General features: G+C 41.7%; 1 protein-coding gene across 2 annotated transcripts; it reads right to left on the bottom strand.

The window, feature by feature from the left end:
• Positions 1–6028: 6028 nt before the first annotated feature.
• On the bottom strand, positions 6029–19062 carry rasal3 (RAS protein activator like 3). Of its 2 annotated transcripts, XM_037761343.1 has the most exons (19): positions 18029–19062; positions 14757–14884; positions 14487–14565; positions 13257–13324; positions 13069–13154; positions 12150–12279; positions 11900–11998; positions 11140–11814; positions 10880–11024; positions 10653–10797; positions 10282–10518; positions 9999–10200; positions 9729–9820; positions 9538–9651; positions 8183–8369; positions 7886–7996; positions 7254–7444; positions 6837–6921; positions 6029–6414 (listed from the first exon to the last, which is right to left on the bottom strand). In XM_037761343.1, exons 1-19 carry the CDS (start codon positions 18645–18647, stop codon positions 6316–6318), a joined length of 3492 nt encoding a protein of 1163 aa, XP_037617271.1. In that variant the 5' UTR covers positions 18648–19062; the 3' UTR covers positions 6029–6315. The 2 variants fall into 2 exon arrangements, with proteins under 2 accessions (XP_037617271.1, XP_037617272.1); XM_037761344.1 differs by lacking the exons at positions 14487–14565; positions 14757–14884; positions 18029–19062 and adding an exon at positions 13957–14430.
• Positions 19063–19520: the final 458 nt, after the last annotated feature.

Genomic DNA, 19520 nt, shown 5'->3' with positions numbered 1-19520 from the left:
CAACCATACTTATCTATCATTGACCATGTTTATTGACTTGACTTTTCATCTATAAATGCGTCAAAATTGAAAATTTGACTGAAAAGAAAATCCTTGGGGATTGAGGAGTGGTGACCTCTGACCCCTACGGTGGGTAATGTCACAGAAGGCCTACTCATAAAATGCACTGACTTCACTGATACCGAATCTCCCTCCAAACTAAATTGTAAAGCTGACGGCCCTTCAATATGATCTGATCAATACAATACAATCAAACTTTATTGTTCACCAGGCTGGAAATTTGTCTTCGGCTCACAAAACACAGAAAACAACAGACATTAAAAACCAGACAGCAGTTAGTAAAAAACAAAGACAGGTTATGTTACACATTAAAACAGTTCATGTCAGTGTCTGTGGCTCAGATCTGCTCAGTCACTGTGTTGAGGTAAGAATATTGATGGCATTTGGGATGGAAGACTTTTTAAACACATGTTTAGTTGCCAGAGGGGCTCTATAGCTCCTCCCGACTGGCTGCAGAGAGGATGGGAGCTATCTGCCAGGATACTCCTCGCCTTCTTCCTCGTCCTTTCTGTAAAAAGTTGAGTCAAGGGCTTTTGGGGTTTACCAACTATTTTGTCTGCCATTGACACAATCCTAGACAGTTTATTCTTCTATCTACAGTGCAGGTGACCGTACCAGGCAGGAAGGTTAAAGGTTAAAACACTCTCAACAATAGTTTTGTACACTAATTCTAAAATCTGCCGGCTGACACCGAGGCCACTGAGTTTCCTTAGAAGATAAAGGTCTCTGTGAGCATCTCTTGAAAATATACTCTGTATTTACAGAGAAGCTCACCTGGGTGTCCAGGACTGTACCGAGGTATTTAAAGTGTCCCACAGTTTCAACATGTTGGCCATCAAGTGAAACTAGCTCTGTGATCAAATGTTGTTTTGTGCAGCACATGATTAATTCTTTCTTCTCAGCCACATTGATTTCTAGCTGGCTAGTGTGACACCGTGTCTGAAGGGCTGTAGTGTGGGCCAGATAGGCAGCTTCACCTAGTGGGCCTGTTTCCTGTAAAAGGTCAACTAAGGCCATGTCATCCGCATACTTAAACAGTCTAAAATGTTTCTCATTGATCATAAATTCATTAGTAAAAAGAGAGAATAGCACAGGGGAAAGAACACAGCCTTGTGGGCAGCACATCTGACATGTTCTCTCTGATCCACACAACTAACCCTGTGTTGATGTTGAGATCAATGAGCCTTTTCAGGAGAATATGCGTCTTCATTGAGTTAAAAGCTGAGCTAAAATCCGCGAATAAAGCTCTGGCATAACCTTTAGGATGCATAAGGTGTTTTGTGACTGTGTTAAGCAGAGTCAGCACAGCGTCGTCTGGGCCTCTGTTGCTCTTATTTAAGCGAACTGGAGCAGATCTAGCACTGTGCTGGTCAGGTGGTTGGCAAGAACTCGTTCCATGGTTTTACACAATATGGAGGTTATTGCGATAGGCCAAAGATCATTTGACTTACTTGCGTCGGCTTTTTTAGCACAGGCCTAATTATTGTGAATTTCCATGATTTTGATGAAGTGGCCTTCAGTCCAGTACTATTGTCATGACAGACAGAGCTTTATTCTGTCTAGCTGGCATTAATGTCATAATCGCTTGTTGAAAAATCAGCATTATCATGATGTAGAACTACTCGGCTACAGCCTTCCTAATGGAGTAAAAGGATCAGGTGGAAGTGTCATGTGTGTTGAAAGGAGTAGCCACATAGTGCTTCTCACCTGCCGACATAAAGAAACAGCCCATAGTAAGAGTGTGAGAGAGAAAAGTGTCAATTATGTGAGAGTTCTGTTTAACATCTGTAGAGACCCTCCCTGTTGTATAACATCTGTAGAGACCCTCCCTGTAATTTATCACACACTTTTTGGATAAAAGATATTCATGTGTTAATGAAAAGAACAAAAAAAAAATATCTATGTATGTATTTATTTGTGTATTTATTTAGCCTATTTATCTTCTACTGTTACTTTGATCCTGTGCTTAAATAATGTTACACTTTTATAGAATGACCAAACTATCTTCTTGGCTTTTATTTTGACATGTTTGCCTTCACTTCCTGGTCACGTGACTGCCGTTCTCCGCTCTTCGATTCAAAACAGAAAATAACAGAAAGAAACTTGAAGAAACTAAATCGGATCGTTTTTTTAATTTGGTTTTTTCGTTTTTCGTTTGGAAACAAAAAACAAACAGAGCACCACGTGATTCCGTTTTTCGTTTGTGGTTTAAAACGAAAAAATGAAAAACCCACGTGACTTCCGTTCTTCAATTCAAAACGAATAATGAGAAAAGGAATTCGCAAAAACAAACAAACGGCCCGGTTTGGGTTCGTTTTTCATTTTTTGATTCAGAAACGAAAAACGGGAAAACGGCCGTTTCCTGGTTTTTGGTTTAAAACGAAAAAATAAAAAAACGTTTTTTCCTTTCTGAATTCCAAAGGAAAAACGGAATATCCGATGATACCCAGACCGTGAAGCCCGTCTGTTAAACAGTGTTGGCCGCGGTCGGAGGACGCGGTGGAGACCGTAGCTTTGGTCTCCAGGGCCGGAGTTTCTGCTGTACTCTGCTCCTCTGCTCCTCTGCCTGCTTGCCTTCACTCAGCTCGCTCCACTCTCACGTGCATGCGCGCACACTCCACACTGCAGAAGAGTTAGTTTAGCTCTGAGAATATCTAGTGAGTGTACAGTGGACGTTGGCTGTTTACAGCTTTGGAGGCGGGGCCCCACTCATTCCTATGAGAGTTGCTCAGTTGCACATGAAGCCTAAATCAAGCACCCAGGAAGAGCGCCGGTCGTTGATGATAACACGGAGGTACTACAACTTCCACATCTGTCACGCGATGCCATTGGGCCCAAAAATACTTATTCCCATAGACTTACATTGGGAAAGAGACGTCTGTAACTCTGAGGATCTTTTTTTTTTTAGGTGAATCAACTTCCCAGTATGAACACTCTAATAGCCCTTATTTAAAACATTAAGTTTTTTAAGTTGTAAAATGCACTAATAGCTGAATCCAGAGTTATTTCTTCCTCCGTTCATGTGAGTGAGACCCAGACCGAGGCCGGAGCGCAAGCCGTGACGACGGCGTGACATTGGGATTCCGTGAACGACTCATGTGATACTGCGCATGTTTTTCCAGACGGAAGTCGAGCCATTTAGGCTTCATGCACCACTGAGCAACTCTCATAGGAATGAATGGGGCCCCGCCTCCAACACTGGATCCAGCTCTCTTAATACATCCATGGGCTCATCTCAAAAGAGCTTAATAGACACAGTTAAGGCACTCAGCTCCTGATTGGACGGACGTTCTCCCTCCGTGGGCTGCTTCCCCCAGCTTTCAAACCGGAAACAACATGGTGGCTCGTTTGGAAACTTTCTTCTCTTATATCATGAAAATAGTTCACCGAAATGTGTTTCTGGAAACATTTGAGGCGAGAAATAATGCATGCTGTTGCTGAATCTGTCTTTATTTTGGATCAACAACGTTTATTTTAAAAGATTCCCTGGAATTTCAAGAGGTGGCGAGTCGCATCAGACGCCTGTGATTTGGATTCAGTAGACTAGACCTTAACTTTATGCAAATGAGGAATGCTCGGTCTCGACGTACCATTATGGTACGTGTCCACAGGTTCCGTCCTTTCCATGCTTCCCATTCATTGTCTATGTAAGCAGCCGTGCAATTCATTCTGGTAGCATGGCGGCACGATTCGACTGATGGTACATGTCCACTGGGGCATTTTTTATCACGATGGCACACGCTGCTTCCCAGCATTGGACACTTGGTGGGCTGCCACTAGAAACAGCACACTTGGCACCTGATTGGACAAACGCTTTCCTTCCGTGGGCTGCTGCTCCCAGCTTTCAAACCGGAAACAGTATGACGGCTCGTTTGGAAACTTTCTTCTCTTATTTCACAAAAACAGTTCATTGAAATGTGTTTCTGAAAACATTTGAGGAAATAGAGCAAATATAGAGAAAATAGGATTAAAAAAAGCTATCTTTATAAAACGGTCACTATATCCTGACAGTATCATGTTCCTCTGTGTCCTCCGGTGCCCCTAATGGCATCCGCAAGATTTCACAGACCGGAGGAAAACAAGCAATCAGAGCTGAGTCTGTCATCCAGCTGCCGTCTCTGAGCAGCTGTCAATCACTCACAAACTCCGATCAAACGGTCAAACTAGGCAGCGCTGATCAAATATTAATCAATATTCTGTTACTGTAATGCCTATTTCTCTCCTCAGATGTTCTCAGAATCATCTTGTAGTGTACTGTTTAGCTGTAAAATTAGAACTTTTGTGACCCAGCAGCCATGTTGAGATCAGCTGAGGAAATACCAAGCACCACCTAACAGCCAGAGCACAGCCAATAGGAACGCTCTCTCTCTCTGAAATAAGCTGTGATTGGTCAAAGTCTCCCGTCACGGGCTAGATGTTCTGAAGCCTGAAAACAGAGCCATGAGGAGGAGCAGAAGTCTAGTTTTATCTCAGAACACTTGAATTACAATATGCTGAAAGGTTATTATGGGATTGTTTTGCCCAATGATGCCAAAAACATTCTGCCTACTGAAGCTTTAATATCAAAGAATACATTTCTTAAGACTAATCTAACTTCAGAATGACAGTATACCACCTCAGACTCAGAAATGTCATGTTTCTACTAGACTAATTTCACTTGGGATTGATAAAATTGACTAAAGGAAACTGTCTATTATCATATACTAATAAGCTAATTTCACTTCAGAATGACAGTAGACCACCTCAGAGTGTCACTCAGACAGTATCTAGACATTCTGATGTAGAATTTCAAAATTAAAGGCCTTTAAAAGCCCATGTATGTGCTAACTTCCCTCTACATTCAGATCAGAATTAAAAGAAAAAGACCTACTGTCACAAACTAATTATACTTCAGAATGATAGCAGACCACCACAGAGTGTCACTAAGAGAAAATCAGAACATTCTGATGTAGATTTTCAAAATGAAAGACCTTTAAAGTCTCAGAAATTTGCTAACTTCCCTCTGAATTCAGATTACCATTAAAAGGAAAAAGCCTATTATCACTAAGTAATTTCACTTCAGAATAATAGCAGACAACCTTAGAGTGTCACTCAGACAGTATCAGGACATTCTGATATTGAGTTTCAAAATTAAAGCCCTTTAAAGTGTAAATGTAGAGGTCTGTAAAAATAATGTAAAAAAAAAAAATTTAATTTAATTTTATAACTGAATTCCCCGGCACTTTGTTTTCTGTTTTTGTTCTTTGAACTTGTATATTTTATTATTATTATTGTTGTTGTCAGAATTTGACATTAAAACATGTCAGGAATGGAAAATAAAAAAAAAATGGTTTGTCAAAAGTCAAAAGTATATAGACTTTTAAAGCCTGAATTAAATTTAGAAATTTACTAAAGAAATTTTGATTTTCTGTATCTCATAGTTTGATTTAGTATCTTCTAAAACTAAATGTTAATGAAAGAGTAACTTCACACTAAATCCACTTTTTTTGAGTTAGGAAATCACAGTCACTTTATTACACTGTCTGTTGATCCTGGTCCCATTTTATATTGTTCATTGTCTTGTCTTGTCATATTGTTCAAATCTGTGAAAAATAGTTACATTCCACCACTGCAGATAACTTAGCTTGTAGATAGATAGATAGATAGATAGATAAATAGATAGATTGATAGATTGATAGATTGATAGATTGATTGATAGATGCTGATTATATGTTTTCATGTAAAATCTTGATTTGCTAAATAATTATAGCTGCCAAATAAATGGAGTGAAGTATAAAGTGGCAGTATTTCCTTCTGAAATGTAGAATGGAGCAGAGGTAAAGCAGCTTATAATGATAATTATCAGTTAAAGTAGTTCCACAAGTACCTCAAAACTATATGTGAGTGAAGAAGCTGAGTAGATATACTTAGTTATGTTCCACCACTGTTGCACATAGAGACCCACTGGAGAAAGTACTGAGAGAGACACTTCAGTTGTAGCTCTTTTATTTATCAGAAAGGTTTACAAGTCAAACACATCTGCAGCTGGGATACAGTAAAAGCTGAAATGCAGAAAAATCCTGCAGGTTTCATGTTCACCACAGTCGGCATTTGCCCGCTCACATGCATTCTAAATATGTTCATAAAATAAACTTACACCTGTTCAGGAAACCATAACTATGACTTCAGGCAGTGACTTCAACTTGAACTCTACAGTATGTATGTATTTACACAACACTGTGATGCTGCAGCTCTAAATGGTGTTACTGTCAGAGTTCAGTTGCTGTTGATGTGTGGCTTTTCGGGATGCTGTATGCTGTTGTTGGCCTCACTGAGCTGGTGAAGGTCCTTCAGCAGGTCTGCAAACTGCTCCTCCTGTGAGCACAAAGAAAAATAGCCATCAATGTGTTTTCTTCCGGTCACTCATGTATGCAACTGCTGTATACTGTCAATGAAGGGGTGTCTCCCACAATATGGCCATAGTAAATACCTTAGTGTTATGGAAAAGATGCATTGAATGTGAACCGATAACAACATGAAGTGATAAATTAGCTCATTATCTATTTAACAAATTATTTGAATTTTGATTTTAGGACTCCAACTTTGCATTACATCAAACAAATTGTGCAAATATTCAGCTGCAAAACACTTGAAATGAATGCTTTTCACCTTGAAGCTACAAAAATGAGCCAGTCAAACTCAATAGTTACAAGTTAGCCAGTGTATAGTAATGAACTAAACGCTACTCTATAGTGTTGTATGATTCTCGATAAAGGGCTTTTTTCTGTCTTTCTTACCAGTACGTTCATTCGCTCGGCTGCTGCAATGGCAACACTCAGCTTCCTTTCATCTTCCTCCCTCTCCTCCTCAATCACACCCAGCCTGTGACAGATAGAAGAGATGCTCATATAGACAGGAAGACCTCAGTAACAACTGATATGGAAACATCTTATTATTTACTGAAAATAAGTAATAACAGTAAGCTTACTACTAAGCTAAGCTAAGCTAAGCAGCTTTCTACACCCAATGCAATTATAATATCAACAGCTTCATTAATCTTTACGAGACTAATTCAAGTTATAAAGTGTGGAATACAATATGACTGAATACACATATGCATAATAAACACAGAAAAAAGCAGGCAACTTAAATATATTCAGCTTGAAAACTGAATACATTTGAATATGCATTACTGTTTAGCTCTACTATCTTGCCTGAAGGTGGCGCTGGCGAGCTGCTCGTCTCGCACAGCCAGCTGATCCCGGAGCTCGATCACTTCAGCCTGCAGCATTGCATTCTGGTCCTGACTTTGGATAATGAAGTCCTCCAGGCGCTTTGCCATGTCCAGCTCACGTTCTGTCACCTGCTCTATCCCCAGACGAAGCTCTGATAACTCTTGAGCATGCTGGAATGATGAATTGACATTATATGAAATCCCATTCCATTAGCTATACCTGCTTATCCTTTAGATTAGAGGGTCCCAGCGGCTGGAGCTGATCCTGGCTGACATTGGGCAAGAGATGGGGTACACCCTGGACAGGTCGCCAGTCAATCACACTGCTGTCAACATTCACGCTCACATTCACACCCACAGGCAATTTAGAGTCACCTAAGCTGCATGTTTTTGGAGCACCCACAGAAAACCCACAGAAAACCCACACAACATGCAAACTCCACACAGAACAGCCCCACCAGGCCCCCCAAGCCCACCAGGCCCAACCAGGCCCCACCAGGCCCCCCAGGCCAGCAGGTTCCCCACCCCGTGCATTTAATGAAGTGTAATAATGATGTCTTGCACTATGCAGCCAGAATTATGTAAGTTTGGTGGGTAGCAGGTTTGACATACCTTATCCAGTAAGTTGAAGTGCTCGTTCTCAGTCTTCATCTCAATTGACTCCCTGTTGTGGCTGACCTTGATCCATGGAACTGGTGCATGTGGACGTTTGACACTGGCGCTCTGAAACAAGAGGAAAGATAGTCTACTTGATTCCTTCCAATTAATCACAAGTTATACTACATACTGTTGATTAAAAATGCAATATATCAAAATAGCCTATGAGAAAAAGGTGACGTATTTATAGCAGTGGCATGAGCACATGACCTGTCGAGCTCAGTAGCCAAAACAGTTCCTCTTTTTACTCACAGTATTTGGTGATGAGATAAGTGGTTGATTGGTCTCCATCTCTTGTTCATTGTCAGCTGTCGGCAGAGTTTCAGAACTTGTCTGCCTCTTCAACGTATGTTTTGCCTGACCAGGACGTCTGTGTGGAGCACTCTGAGTTCTGGCAACTGGCTTCCTCTCTCTCATACTCCTCCGAGTCCTGCCATCCCTGTTGAATAAATGAATGTATTTATTATTTAAGTGCCATACATCAAATGATGGCATTTGGAAAATCATTTAGCAGGTTAAACCATCCTATCTCTGTATTGTACACTATGTGTAAATTGAGAACCATACCAGCCAGTCACTGTTGTCTACTGATATTATGACAAAAGACTTTTTGTAGTAAAACATAATGAATTGGTACTTCTTTTGCACATGGTGCATATGGCATTCTAAATGTTAAATGGTATGGCTTGGGATGAAAAACACCAACATTTAAAGTGTTAATCACTCATACTAGCGTCCAAGGTGATTGCTATACTGGCCTGTCTGAAGAGGCCTTAAAGCTAGGGTTGGTAATCGCTGTTGCAGGACTGTAATAATACCTTCCTGTCTACCTGCCTGCCTGCTGCCTGCCTGCCTGCTTGCATGCACTCTGCCCGTGCACTCATTGCTTCCACAGCTGCTAGCTTGATGGACTGTCAGTGTTGCTGACTTGGCAACTTTCTCGCTAGATTTAGCTACTTTTGGAGCTAGTGCTGCTAGCTACTTTCAGTGGATCAGAGTTGGCAACACTGGACTGGGTTTTTCGGTTGGATCATTTTAAAAATCTAGCGTACTCTTGCTAGTTTCTCAAGATTACCAACCCTAATTATCAGTTGATCTACTTCCAACCGCTATGCATGGTGATGAGGTCTGGGTATTGAAGAATGAGGCTGTGGACACATGTGACTGGATAGGGTGAACAGCTCAGACATCCTGAATGAGCTTCAAATAGAACAGTGACTCCTTAGCATTGAGAAGGACCAGTTAAGGTTATTCAGGCATCTGATTAGGATGTCTCCCTAACACTACCTATGGAGGTATTCTGGACAGGTCAATCGGAGAGAAGAATCATGGGCTGACCCAGAACCTGTTGGAGGGATTACATATGCCATCTAGCTTGGTATCTCTGGATTTGCTAAACGGATCTGGAGGACGTAGCTGGAAGTCTAGCATCTAAGGAAGTCTGGCCTACCTGCACTGTGGCTACCACAAGCCATACCGGATAAGTGGCAGAAATGAAATGGATGAGTGGATGGATCATTGGTACAAATCTTAAGGGGCCTTCGTATTTATTGACACCTAAAAACCAATATTGGCTGAACCTATACAATTACATACAACTATCATACCCATCTCGTAGGCCTTTGGAGTCCACAGGAAGCTGCTGGACGTGTGGTTGGTGAGGGCTGTACTTGCGCAAGTCTTTAGGAGGAACGTACTCTGGCTTGTCTTGTTCCATTTGGCTGCAAGAAAGAGCCTCAAGTTCATAATACAGCACAAGTTTTTTACAAGTCAAATAAAATATAGGCCTTCAACATACCTGTTAATTATGATCCGTCGTGCTTCAGGGCCCAGTGACTCTGTTATCTGGTTCAGAATCGAAGGCAGAGGGTGCAGCTTTTCAATTGTGTCCTGAGGGAGAATCAAGCTGCATGTTAGGCCCCATTTAGTATACTCTTTAAACATGCGGTCAGTATCTTGATACCTTGTATGGATAAGAAAAATGCCATTAAGGCAAGCTGAACATGCAAACATCAGCAACATCTTTACAACTAGATACCAAACTGGACTCATTTGTTTTCTGTCCTACCTGGTCCTTCTGATAGATGATGTCTACCAGAAGGCCATGGAGCACAGCCAAGCGAAGAGGCAGATCCACATAGCCATCGAAGGAAGACATTGGGATTTCTGTGTCAAGATTAGACACTGTTTGTAGGAAACCCCTCATTCCATCCCAGTGCTGCTGCAGGAATTCGTTCATAAAGAGCATGTACTCCTCTTTCTCTCCAAACCTGAATCAGAACAAAATGTTTCATTTACTTGAGTCATTTCAGGTAGACATTAGATTTTGTAGCAGATACAAAGCCACTCACAGGGTGAAGTTGGCCAGATTCTGGATGACTTTGGCAGTTAAGGTGAGGGTACGCAGGGTGTTTGGCTCTGGGTAAGGCTGTGTCAGACCAAAAAGAGAAGGGCTGAGGATAGCAGGACATAAGAATCGAAGGAAGAGGGAAGCAGAGATGAGACGCTGGCCAATCTCTGGTCTGCCCTGGTCTTCACACAGCTCCACCCAGCTGGAGAAGATCTTGTTTAACTCTTCAGGAAAGGGTCTAAATGCAAGAAACATATCAAGCAGGAGCTTTGTGAAATGGTCTTTTTTTTATCAGTGCAAACACTACTACTTGCCTAACATTTTATATGTGTTATTTCATGTCTTTTTCTATGATGAGTTCTCTTCTCTCACCCATGGGACTCAATAATCTTCTGCACCACCTCCTCACAGGCTTCCATCAAGTGCTTTTGGTTGTTTGACAATTCAGAGGCAGGGCATTTACGAGGATCAACTTCACAGTTCTCCACTGAGGCGTAAAGACGGCTGATAAAGTCCCCTGCAGTGAAAAAGAATGCACAGAGTTTGGTAAAAACAAAGCACCAACCAACACTAATTACAATTTACCAGTACTACCCTACCTAGTGTGACAATGAGGTACTTCTGGCCAACCAGCTTCATATATTCATCTATGGCTTTAGTGGCCAATGTGTTCTCTCTGAAGATCAGTGCCTCCTTCTCTCCAAGGCGCTCCACCTCTGCACTGCCCAGATCAAGGAGGAACTCCTGAAGAATACACATTCAGATAAGAAAACATATGTCTGATTATTCCTTTTTGTTGTTTCTTTTAAAATCTGATTATGATGCAGTTAGCTTATATGCATTTTCTTTGAGACTCCACCTTGGCCTTGCCAATGCTCTGCAGTACATGGACCAGAGCTCCTGCCAGCTCTTCCTTCTCCTTCACATTCAGAAGTGGCTCCAGGTTTCTGCACATTTCCACATAATCCACCGTCACATACTCAGCAAACTCTTTGTATTTCTCCATGGGCAGCACTTGCAAATTCTGAAAACGGGCCTTGATGCGGAGTGAAGCCTGTGGCCCTAGTAGTTCTTTGTTCCCCGCTGTGCCTGAGGCCTTGTATGGAGTAATGGGATACCACTTCTCCTGATAGGTCCTCCCTTTGATCTCAGCTAAAGGCATGGCCACACTGCCCAGTGGGTGCAGGCTGGATTCGTCTCGGGAGTGACGCTTTTTCTTGGGGTCTTCTTCGCGGAATAGGTGCAGGGTGATTTGGGAGACACATGGCAGGTTGTCTAGCTCAAAGAATTCACCCCAGAATAACTGACACCCCCCAGCCACACCTCCACTGGCCCCCAGGCCTCCTGAAGACCCAGTAGAATTGTCCCCTGCCAGGCTGGAGCGGTTAGGCGGCTTGCCAACAGCGCGACTGCTGGTGCGGGCAAACAGGGTCCCGTCCAGGTGTACCTCGCAGTAGTAACTCCGTTTGGGTAGCAGATCCTTAGCTTCATTTACCCACAGACTCAGGGAGTTCTCTGTGCGCTCGATGTTATCCTGTGAACAATGATGCATTTAGCTCTTTTTATTAGGATTTTAATTTTGCATGACACATTTTTGGAACAAATGGCTAATGGCTTACCTTGTTGGGCTGGGCAGCCCTTCTCAGGTCTTCAATCCAACGGTCACGTTCGGCAGCTGAGGAGCAGCCAAAGCAGTGGGTGTTCTCGGAGTTTATCACCTATAAGTACATTGAAACCAACAATACCATATTAGCCTTACAGGGATATAAGTTTAATTTTTTTTGACACAATGAAGGGCACTGTACAGTATGATGCTCCTCGAGGAGCCTGAATGAGTATCATAGACAGAATGTAAAAGTCAAAGTGTACCTCAAAGCAGTACTTCTCCCCCAAAATGGAGCTGTGGACTGGCCTGATGACAGTGCTGGTGTCTGCACTCAGATCTAGACTTCCCACTGCACTGACTGGAATGGACACAGACTCCCGGGAACCATAGTGCCTTAGAAATATTCAGAGTAAAGAAAGTCATTCAAAATGGAAAAATACCTTTTACTACCGATTGTTACACCCATGGGACTCCAGCTCTACGTAGAACTTTCACAGACTGCTGGTACTATGAAAGGTTACATGAATATATATACATGTGTATGTATATAGAGGACCTCGTAGAGGTCACATTGATTGCCATGATATTTTATACATGTTCCCCAGATGTTGTATCCTACTGACATGGTAAACATGATACCTGCTAAACAGCATGGTTATTGTAAGCATGTTAGCATGCTGACATTAGTATTTAGCTCAGCCTCACAGAGACGCTAGTGTGGCTGTCTTATTATACATGGCCCCTCTCAAGTGTTAGACAGTGCAAGAGGAATGACAGGGATAACAGTTACTACACTGTCAACCCAATATTGATGTAAACAACCGTAAATCAAAACGTTATGTCAGCAACTAAACCTCATATTCAAGGTTTCATGAGAAATCTGATGTACTGAAGTACAGAGTCAACTAGGGCAGTAATTTCACTGATAGTTATACTAGCCCTTAAATTAAATTGATTATTTCCATGCTTGTCACTCATTGTTTTATTTGATGGCCTTGCTGACCTGGCATTTGGCTTTTGTGCCCTGAAAAAATTGACAACGCCAAAGGCCAAGTGGCCTTGCCCCTAAAATGATGAAATTCCAGGCCTGGAGCCAACACAACAATAAATGTTGGAATGTTCAAGTACTTACTGTATGTACTGCACTGTCTCTGCCTTCACACACAGTACAGTGTACATTACCTGCTTCCTTTGTTTAGTCCTATAGGGTTCAGTTGGGAGTTGCTATTCCTTTTGGCCCTGTTCTCGAGACGTCGCTTGATCAGTGCCTAAGGGCGAAGAAGGCAAGCAGGGTGTATCAGGGCAATTATGTATTACATCAAAAAGAAATACAAGGGTAGCAGAGAGATTGTTATCTGTACAACACTCACCCTCACACCGCCATCTTGGTTCTTTGGTCGAGGGCCACCTGGTGACCCCACGTGGTCAGGGCTACATTCTGAGTATTGGGAAGAAATCAACACTTTGATATTGACAATGACCTAAAAATGTTTTATTTTTCTTTTTTTTCTCAATATGCTTGGTACTGTGTTTAACCAAAGGTAATTTACTAATTATACACATAGAAATATAGTTCCTTTCCATATAGGGTTTGTGGTCGATGCTTTGAATCGGAATAATTTCTTTCCCAGCCTCAAATATCCAAACCAGATGTTTGATTGGCACTCTTTGAGTTCAAACCCTTTTCTCAAAATACAGAGTCGTCACTGCTCCAGCACTCATTTCTGCACTTCCGCTGAAGAAAGACGAAACTCTCAAAACATTAGTCAACGCTGTAATATTAGCAAATACTTTCAGATCAGACCATACAGGATATGTGGTAATCAGCAGGACCTGCAGCTATCTAAGTAAGTTTACTAATTGTGTATACTTCGCTAGTACACATTTTTTTAATCCTATTTAAAGCTCTGCAGAGGAAGAAATTAGAAAATCACATTCCGCCCCTGATTTCTTTCTTCAATGCCACTTTTTTAACTCTTCAGTTATAAGGTAAAGATATCAGTAAGTCTAAGATGTGAATGTAGAAGTTTAAAATGTAGATTCAGACTGATTTCCCTTCTTTTTGCTTACCGAAAGCCCCACCACAAACAATCCAGCGTCTAAATCCCATCATTTAGTCCGCAGTTGTGCCACAGTCTTGTTACTTCGATCCCAAGTAATGCTGGCCTTTTTAACAGTCCTTTTAACGTTGGCCTCCTCTCTTCATCAACATAATGATGGTGACACCGAGCCAACCAGCCAAAAACAATACAGGAGCAGTCACATCCACAGTGCAACTTCTTCTGAGCAAAACACCTTGAATGGAAGCAGATAGCGAGTATGCCCTCTCTCTCACTACAAGCTTTCATTGGACTGCTAGAACGCCCAGTCGAGATGATATCTTCCCCAAAAAACGTAGAGGAAGTAATTTGACAGTCACTCGCACGCATAAACATTCAGCCATTTCCTCTGTGACTGTCTGCAGAATCATGCTAAGTGTTGCTGTGATGTCAGTAGCTGTTATGCTGATCAAACTTGTCTTAATTCCCTATGGTTCGGCTCTGTGCTCACTGCATTTTAAAATGCAGGAATGTTATGTTGTGTGTGGGTAATGTATTAACCTGTGTCAAGATCTACGAGGTTCTGCATGCTGAGGTTGGACAGGCAGCTGCTGACACGGTTTCGGGTCCACAACGTTGGCTGAGGAAGACACACACGCAGACGCACATGCACGCACATACATACACACACACACACACACACACACACATTTTGTCATTTTAACTGTAGTGCTTTTACCTTTCTGTTAATTCAATTCTTCCTGTTTGCTACAGGTGTAATAACTTTTGGTGAACCACAGGGAGTTAGTGAGTGAACGTGTGTGTTGGTACCTCTTCATCTGGAGAAATGAGAATTTGTCCATCTTCAAGCATACAGTTGCTAATGTCCCATAAGGGCACCTCCTGAGGTGGGGCCCATTGTAGTCTTGGTAGTTCAGTGGGTACGACCTCATCCAAATCTACCACACAAACAGACGAGCACACACAAACACAGACACATTGATATTCAGCACTACGCAGCTTAGAGAGAATTGCAATGAACAATTGCAAGTGGTATTTCCACACATTACAATCATACAGTATCCCAGACACATTCTGTAGAATAAATAACACATATCATTTCTCACACATCATTTTCTAGAGAACCAACTCTATAGTAAAATGAAATGTGAATATTGCAGGAACATAATTGAAGGCACACACTGGCCCTTGTTTTTTTTTTTGTTTTTTTTGGTAATTATGGCATGATGGCGCTTATCTCTCACAGCACTTGGCCACTCCCATTTGTGAAGTTGCCGGGGTTACAGATGCTATCGGTCTCTTTTCATGTCATACCAGGATGAGCTGCGCACATCCTGTGGTTCCTCTGTAGTTTTTTCTTGATGTACACGTCCTTCAATATGTATTTGCATGACACTTAAGGTTTAAATGTTCTCCTTTTTAATAAGGTTAATTGGCATGATGTTTTCATGGTTTGGCTTAAAGGTGCTCTATACGATATCCAGAGCACTAACAACTATTGTCTATGTAAAGATATAGTGGAGTAATGTCTACTGGAGCAGAGAATGAAGTGGCTCTCCCTCTGTGTGTGTTGTAATCTGAACTTCTCTCTTCTTCTCTGTGCTTTGTTTACACATTTGCCTCTAGCCGTTGACTACAGTTCATATTTTTTCTGAAATAAGGTCCCATGGGGTCCACCGGAAGGCGAGGGACTTCACCTTTCTATAAAAGCTATGATCAATGTAAGTGTGTTTCTAGTATACTAAAGGAGATATGTAGGATAGATAGATAATAATCCGTTTAAAATTACAGATAAAGAAGGACATTTTTTCAGCCATACCCTTCTCAGGATCTACAACGTAAGCCGGTATTGCTTTAGCTTTGAGTTCCTTCTCAGCAGAGCGGAAGTTTCCTGTGAGGGTGGTTTGTACATTTTGCTCAGTATTGGTATTGTTTTGCTTCTCTTCAGTTACAGCTAGACTTCTGGGTCATCCCTCAGCAGTTTCGGAAAGTGATGGTTTTGGTCTTTGTCATGTTCACCTTGAGGGTCTGACAGTACTGATAAAGAAGGGCTCTGGGTTCTGCTTAAGCATTTTTCAGTTGAAGAGGAAATGGCCAGATCATCTGCATAAAATAAACACTTTCATAAATCATAAATCAAACGATTGCTGTGTTTAAAAAACAGCTATTGTTGACGGATTATAAAGCACGGCCTAGACCTCCTCTATATGAAAAGCGTCTTGAGTTAACTTCTGTTATGATTTGGCCCTTTTCAGGTGTGATTTCACTCAACGTAGTTGGAAAACCCTGTAAACTAAATAAACTTTAGCTGCTGGTAAATGTTGTTTAAGATGCCATCACAAATCACAAGAGTTCTAATCCCCAGCCCAGTCGCACAGCGGTTTGTGAAATTTAATGTATAGATTTGTGTAAATAAATACGAATTTCACATTTGTTTTGTGATGGTCAGCAGCGGCCAACACCGCGCGTAGGGAGGAGGTCAGGGTGGATGAGCAGATCAAAAAACACAGGTCTTTCCCCCAGCAGACCGTTGTTGGTGAAACCACAAGTCAAAGTTGATTTATTTGTAACGTAACTTCCATACTTAAGTTACGACACATCCGGGTTATTTTAACCCAAACCAGGATCTTTTCCTATAACTAACTAAGCAGTTTGTTGCCTAAACTTAACCAAGTCAATCTATTCCTAAACCTAACTAAGTAGTTTTGTTGCCTAAGCCTAACCAAGTCGATCTATGAACCTAAATAGTAGTTTTAATTTGGAAAGACTGGAGCAGAAATTGACACGTGCGTCACGTAGGAAAACGCACTAAAAATATGTTATTGAAAAAAAAAGGTGAAATTCATGTCTATGTACACGAATCAAATAGATTCAATTTCATGACTATTTCACAAACTGCCGTGAGACTGTGCTGTACTTCAGTGTTGTTTTAACCCAGTAATGTCTGGCTGTTTTTAATTTTTTTTTTCAGCTTTTCTGAGAACCTCTCTTTTGTTGGAAATTTTGAAGTTTTCCATTCATCTCCAATTTGAATGTACACCTCACTTTAGCTTTTATTGGTAGACAAATAAGTTCCAGTTTCTCAGAATTTTACCCTTTAATTAAATGCAACTAGTGTTGTAGATATAGTTCTATTTTTGTGCTTTTAACTTTGATACCTTTCTCTCTTTAAGTTCCTCCCTTAAGGTCGTCTTATTTTAAGTGTCTCAGCTTTTCTCTTTGGCTGTGTTTTATTACTGAGTTTGTCTAATATGGCACTAGATGCTGAAATACTCTCGACAATGATACAGCCCACATTTATCACGTGTCATTGTGAAGAAAGTCACATGTACTCCACCTACTGTAAGTGTGTCACTGAATGATCCATACAGTAAAAGGAAATCATGATTGAATTAGGGCTGTCAAAGTTAATGCGATAATAACGCGCAATCGATCTTTCAGAGGTTGTAGCGGGTTTTAAAGCTAGAGAGAAGATACTATAGTAAGATACTATGCCATCATGTGAAACTAGAAAACCTAAGGAATCCATCAGTACCAACCATGTCATGCTAGCTTGTCGAGAAGGAGGCTAAATAACGCGAAAAACTGGCATGTCCATTTTCTAAGGGGTCCCTTGACCTCTGACCTCCAGATCAGTGAATGTAAATGGGTTCTATGGGTACCCACAAGTCTCCCCTTTACAGACATGCCCACTTTATGATAATCACATGCAGTTTGGAGCAAGTCATAGTCAAGTCAGCACACTGACACACTGACAGCTGTTGTTGCCTGTTGGGCTGCAGTTTGCCATTTTATGATTGGAGCATATTGTTTAATGTTAAATGCGGTACCTGTGAGGGTTTCTGGACAATATCTGTCATTATTTTGTGTTGGTAATTGATTTCCAATAATAAATATATACATAAGTTGCACAAAGCAGCATATTTGTCCACCAAATCTTCCTTTAAGGTACATTTTGAACAGATAAAATGATGTCAAATTGATGTATTTAACACATTAAGCTGTATCATTCAGACTATTGTGCTAATCTCAAACATGAAGTTAATATAGTTTGACTATACTTTCAGATTAGGTGGTGTTACCTTGCAGTAATGTTGGGGTGCTGTTCCGACTCTGCAGCCTGGGCCTTTTGAGCTTCTGGGACACACTCCTCAGGTACTTTTTTAGGAGCGCCCCTCCGCCTCCTTTCTGTGAGGGGTCTGTGGAGGAGACCCCTGAGGTCTCTGCAGCAGCTGACGATGACGCTGCATGAGCTGAGCTGGCAGAGCTAGAGGAAGGGGACAGGGCTGCAAACAGTGACCCGGGAGGCTCGGACAGGGCCCTTCTGAAGGGGTTCTTTCTGGCGCCTTTATCTGGCTTGGCTCCCTCTCCGCCTCTCCCACTGGGTGAATGTTTGTCTCCAGGGTCCTCGCTCAGGGCCTTGCGCCAGTTTTGCATCTTGCTCCATTTGTTGGTGGAGGCCTTCTGAATCTTATCGATTGTAGATGTGGAAGAAGCTGTTCCTCCTTCTCCGTCTTCTTTTACCTCATTGAGTGCTCCCTTGGAGCCGGTATGCCACTTGTAGGTGTTGAGGGGGTCACTGGTCTCAGATGTTTGTCCTTGGGGAGGCTCCACAGAAGATTCCTTTTCCTTCTCTGGTGATCCCTGTTCCTTTGGTGGTTGTTGAGCTGAAGGCTCTAAATCTTTCTCCTCTGTGCCCATTTTTAGATTTCTAGGGTGTGTTAATCAAGTTTTGTCTCTCCTCTCAAGGATGCATCAAACAAAATTAGAATTCAAATGCCTTCATAGGAGACCTCACCGGTTTCCCCTCTGATTTACTGCTATCTTGGAGACTCTTGTGAGTGCTAAGGGTGACAAAGTAGTCAGTGCCTTCACTGGTTCTGTCTCTCTGCTTCTCTCGTTTCCTGTCTTGCAAAACGTTATCCGGCAACATGCGACTAGCTGCTCTGTCGGGTTTGCGTTGCTTTGTTGCAGCACCCAGCTCCTCTCACTCACGGGGCGCTTGCTTCCTCATGAAAGGCCACTGAGAATTTTTTTTCTGTGCTTTATGTTTTCACCTACTTCCCTTGTTCCTCACTTCCTGTTCTGCTTTCATGTCCCCCTCCAAATAAAACCCTCTCTATGTCTTCTTGCTTAAACACAGCAACCAAACTCAAAGAAAGGTAGGTAGTTGTCAGCTCCACCTTCACCTCAAAGGAAACTTACTAGCCTGTCAGCTCTTGAGTCATTTAGTCTGTCACATTATGATTATGAGAAATGTGGTTTTACATTCTGAGATCATTTAAATGATGGAGGATGCTACTTCATTTCTAATCCTTACTCCCCCCTCTGTCTTCTACTACTCTATCAAAATACGTAATGATTGAAAAATGTAATAAATCAATAGTTCAAATACACTAACTGTAATTTCTATGTTTAGAAATATACTTGTAATATGAACCACATAAATATATATTGCAAGTAAAGGTCTAGAACACAAATACCATCCATGACTATTATTAATTCCATGTTCAATAAAGCAGTCAATCAGTAAAAGAGTGACAGCCACTGGTTGTCAGATACCTGTGGGTGGGT

This window comes from Sebastes umbrosus, chromosome 3 (assembly GCF_015220745.1).
Source record: "Sebastes umbrosus isolate fSebUmb1 chromosome 3, fSebUmb1.pri, whole genome shotgun sequence".
Classification (NCBI taxonomy): domain Eukaryota; kingdom Metazoa; phylum Chordata; class Actinopteri; order Perciformes; family Sebastidae; genus Sebastes; species Sebastes umbrosus.
Note: the sequence above shows the minus strand (reverse complement) of the source record. Positions and strands in the feature narration are given on the sequence as shown.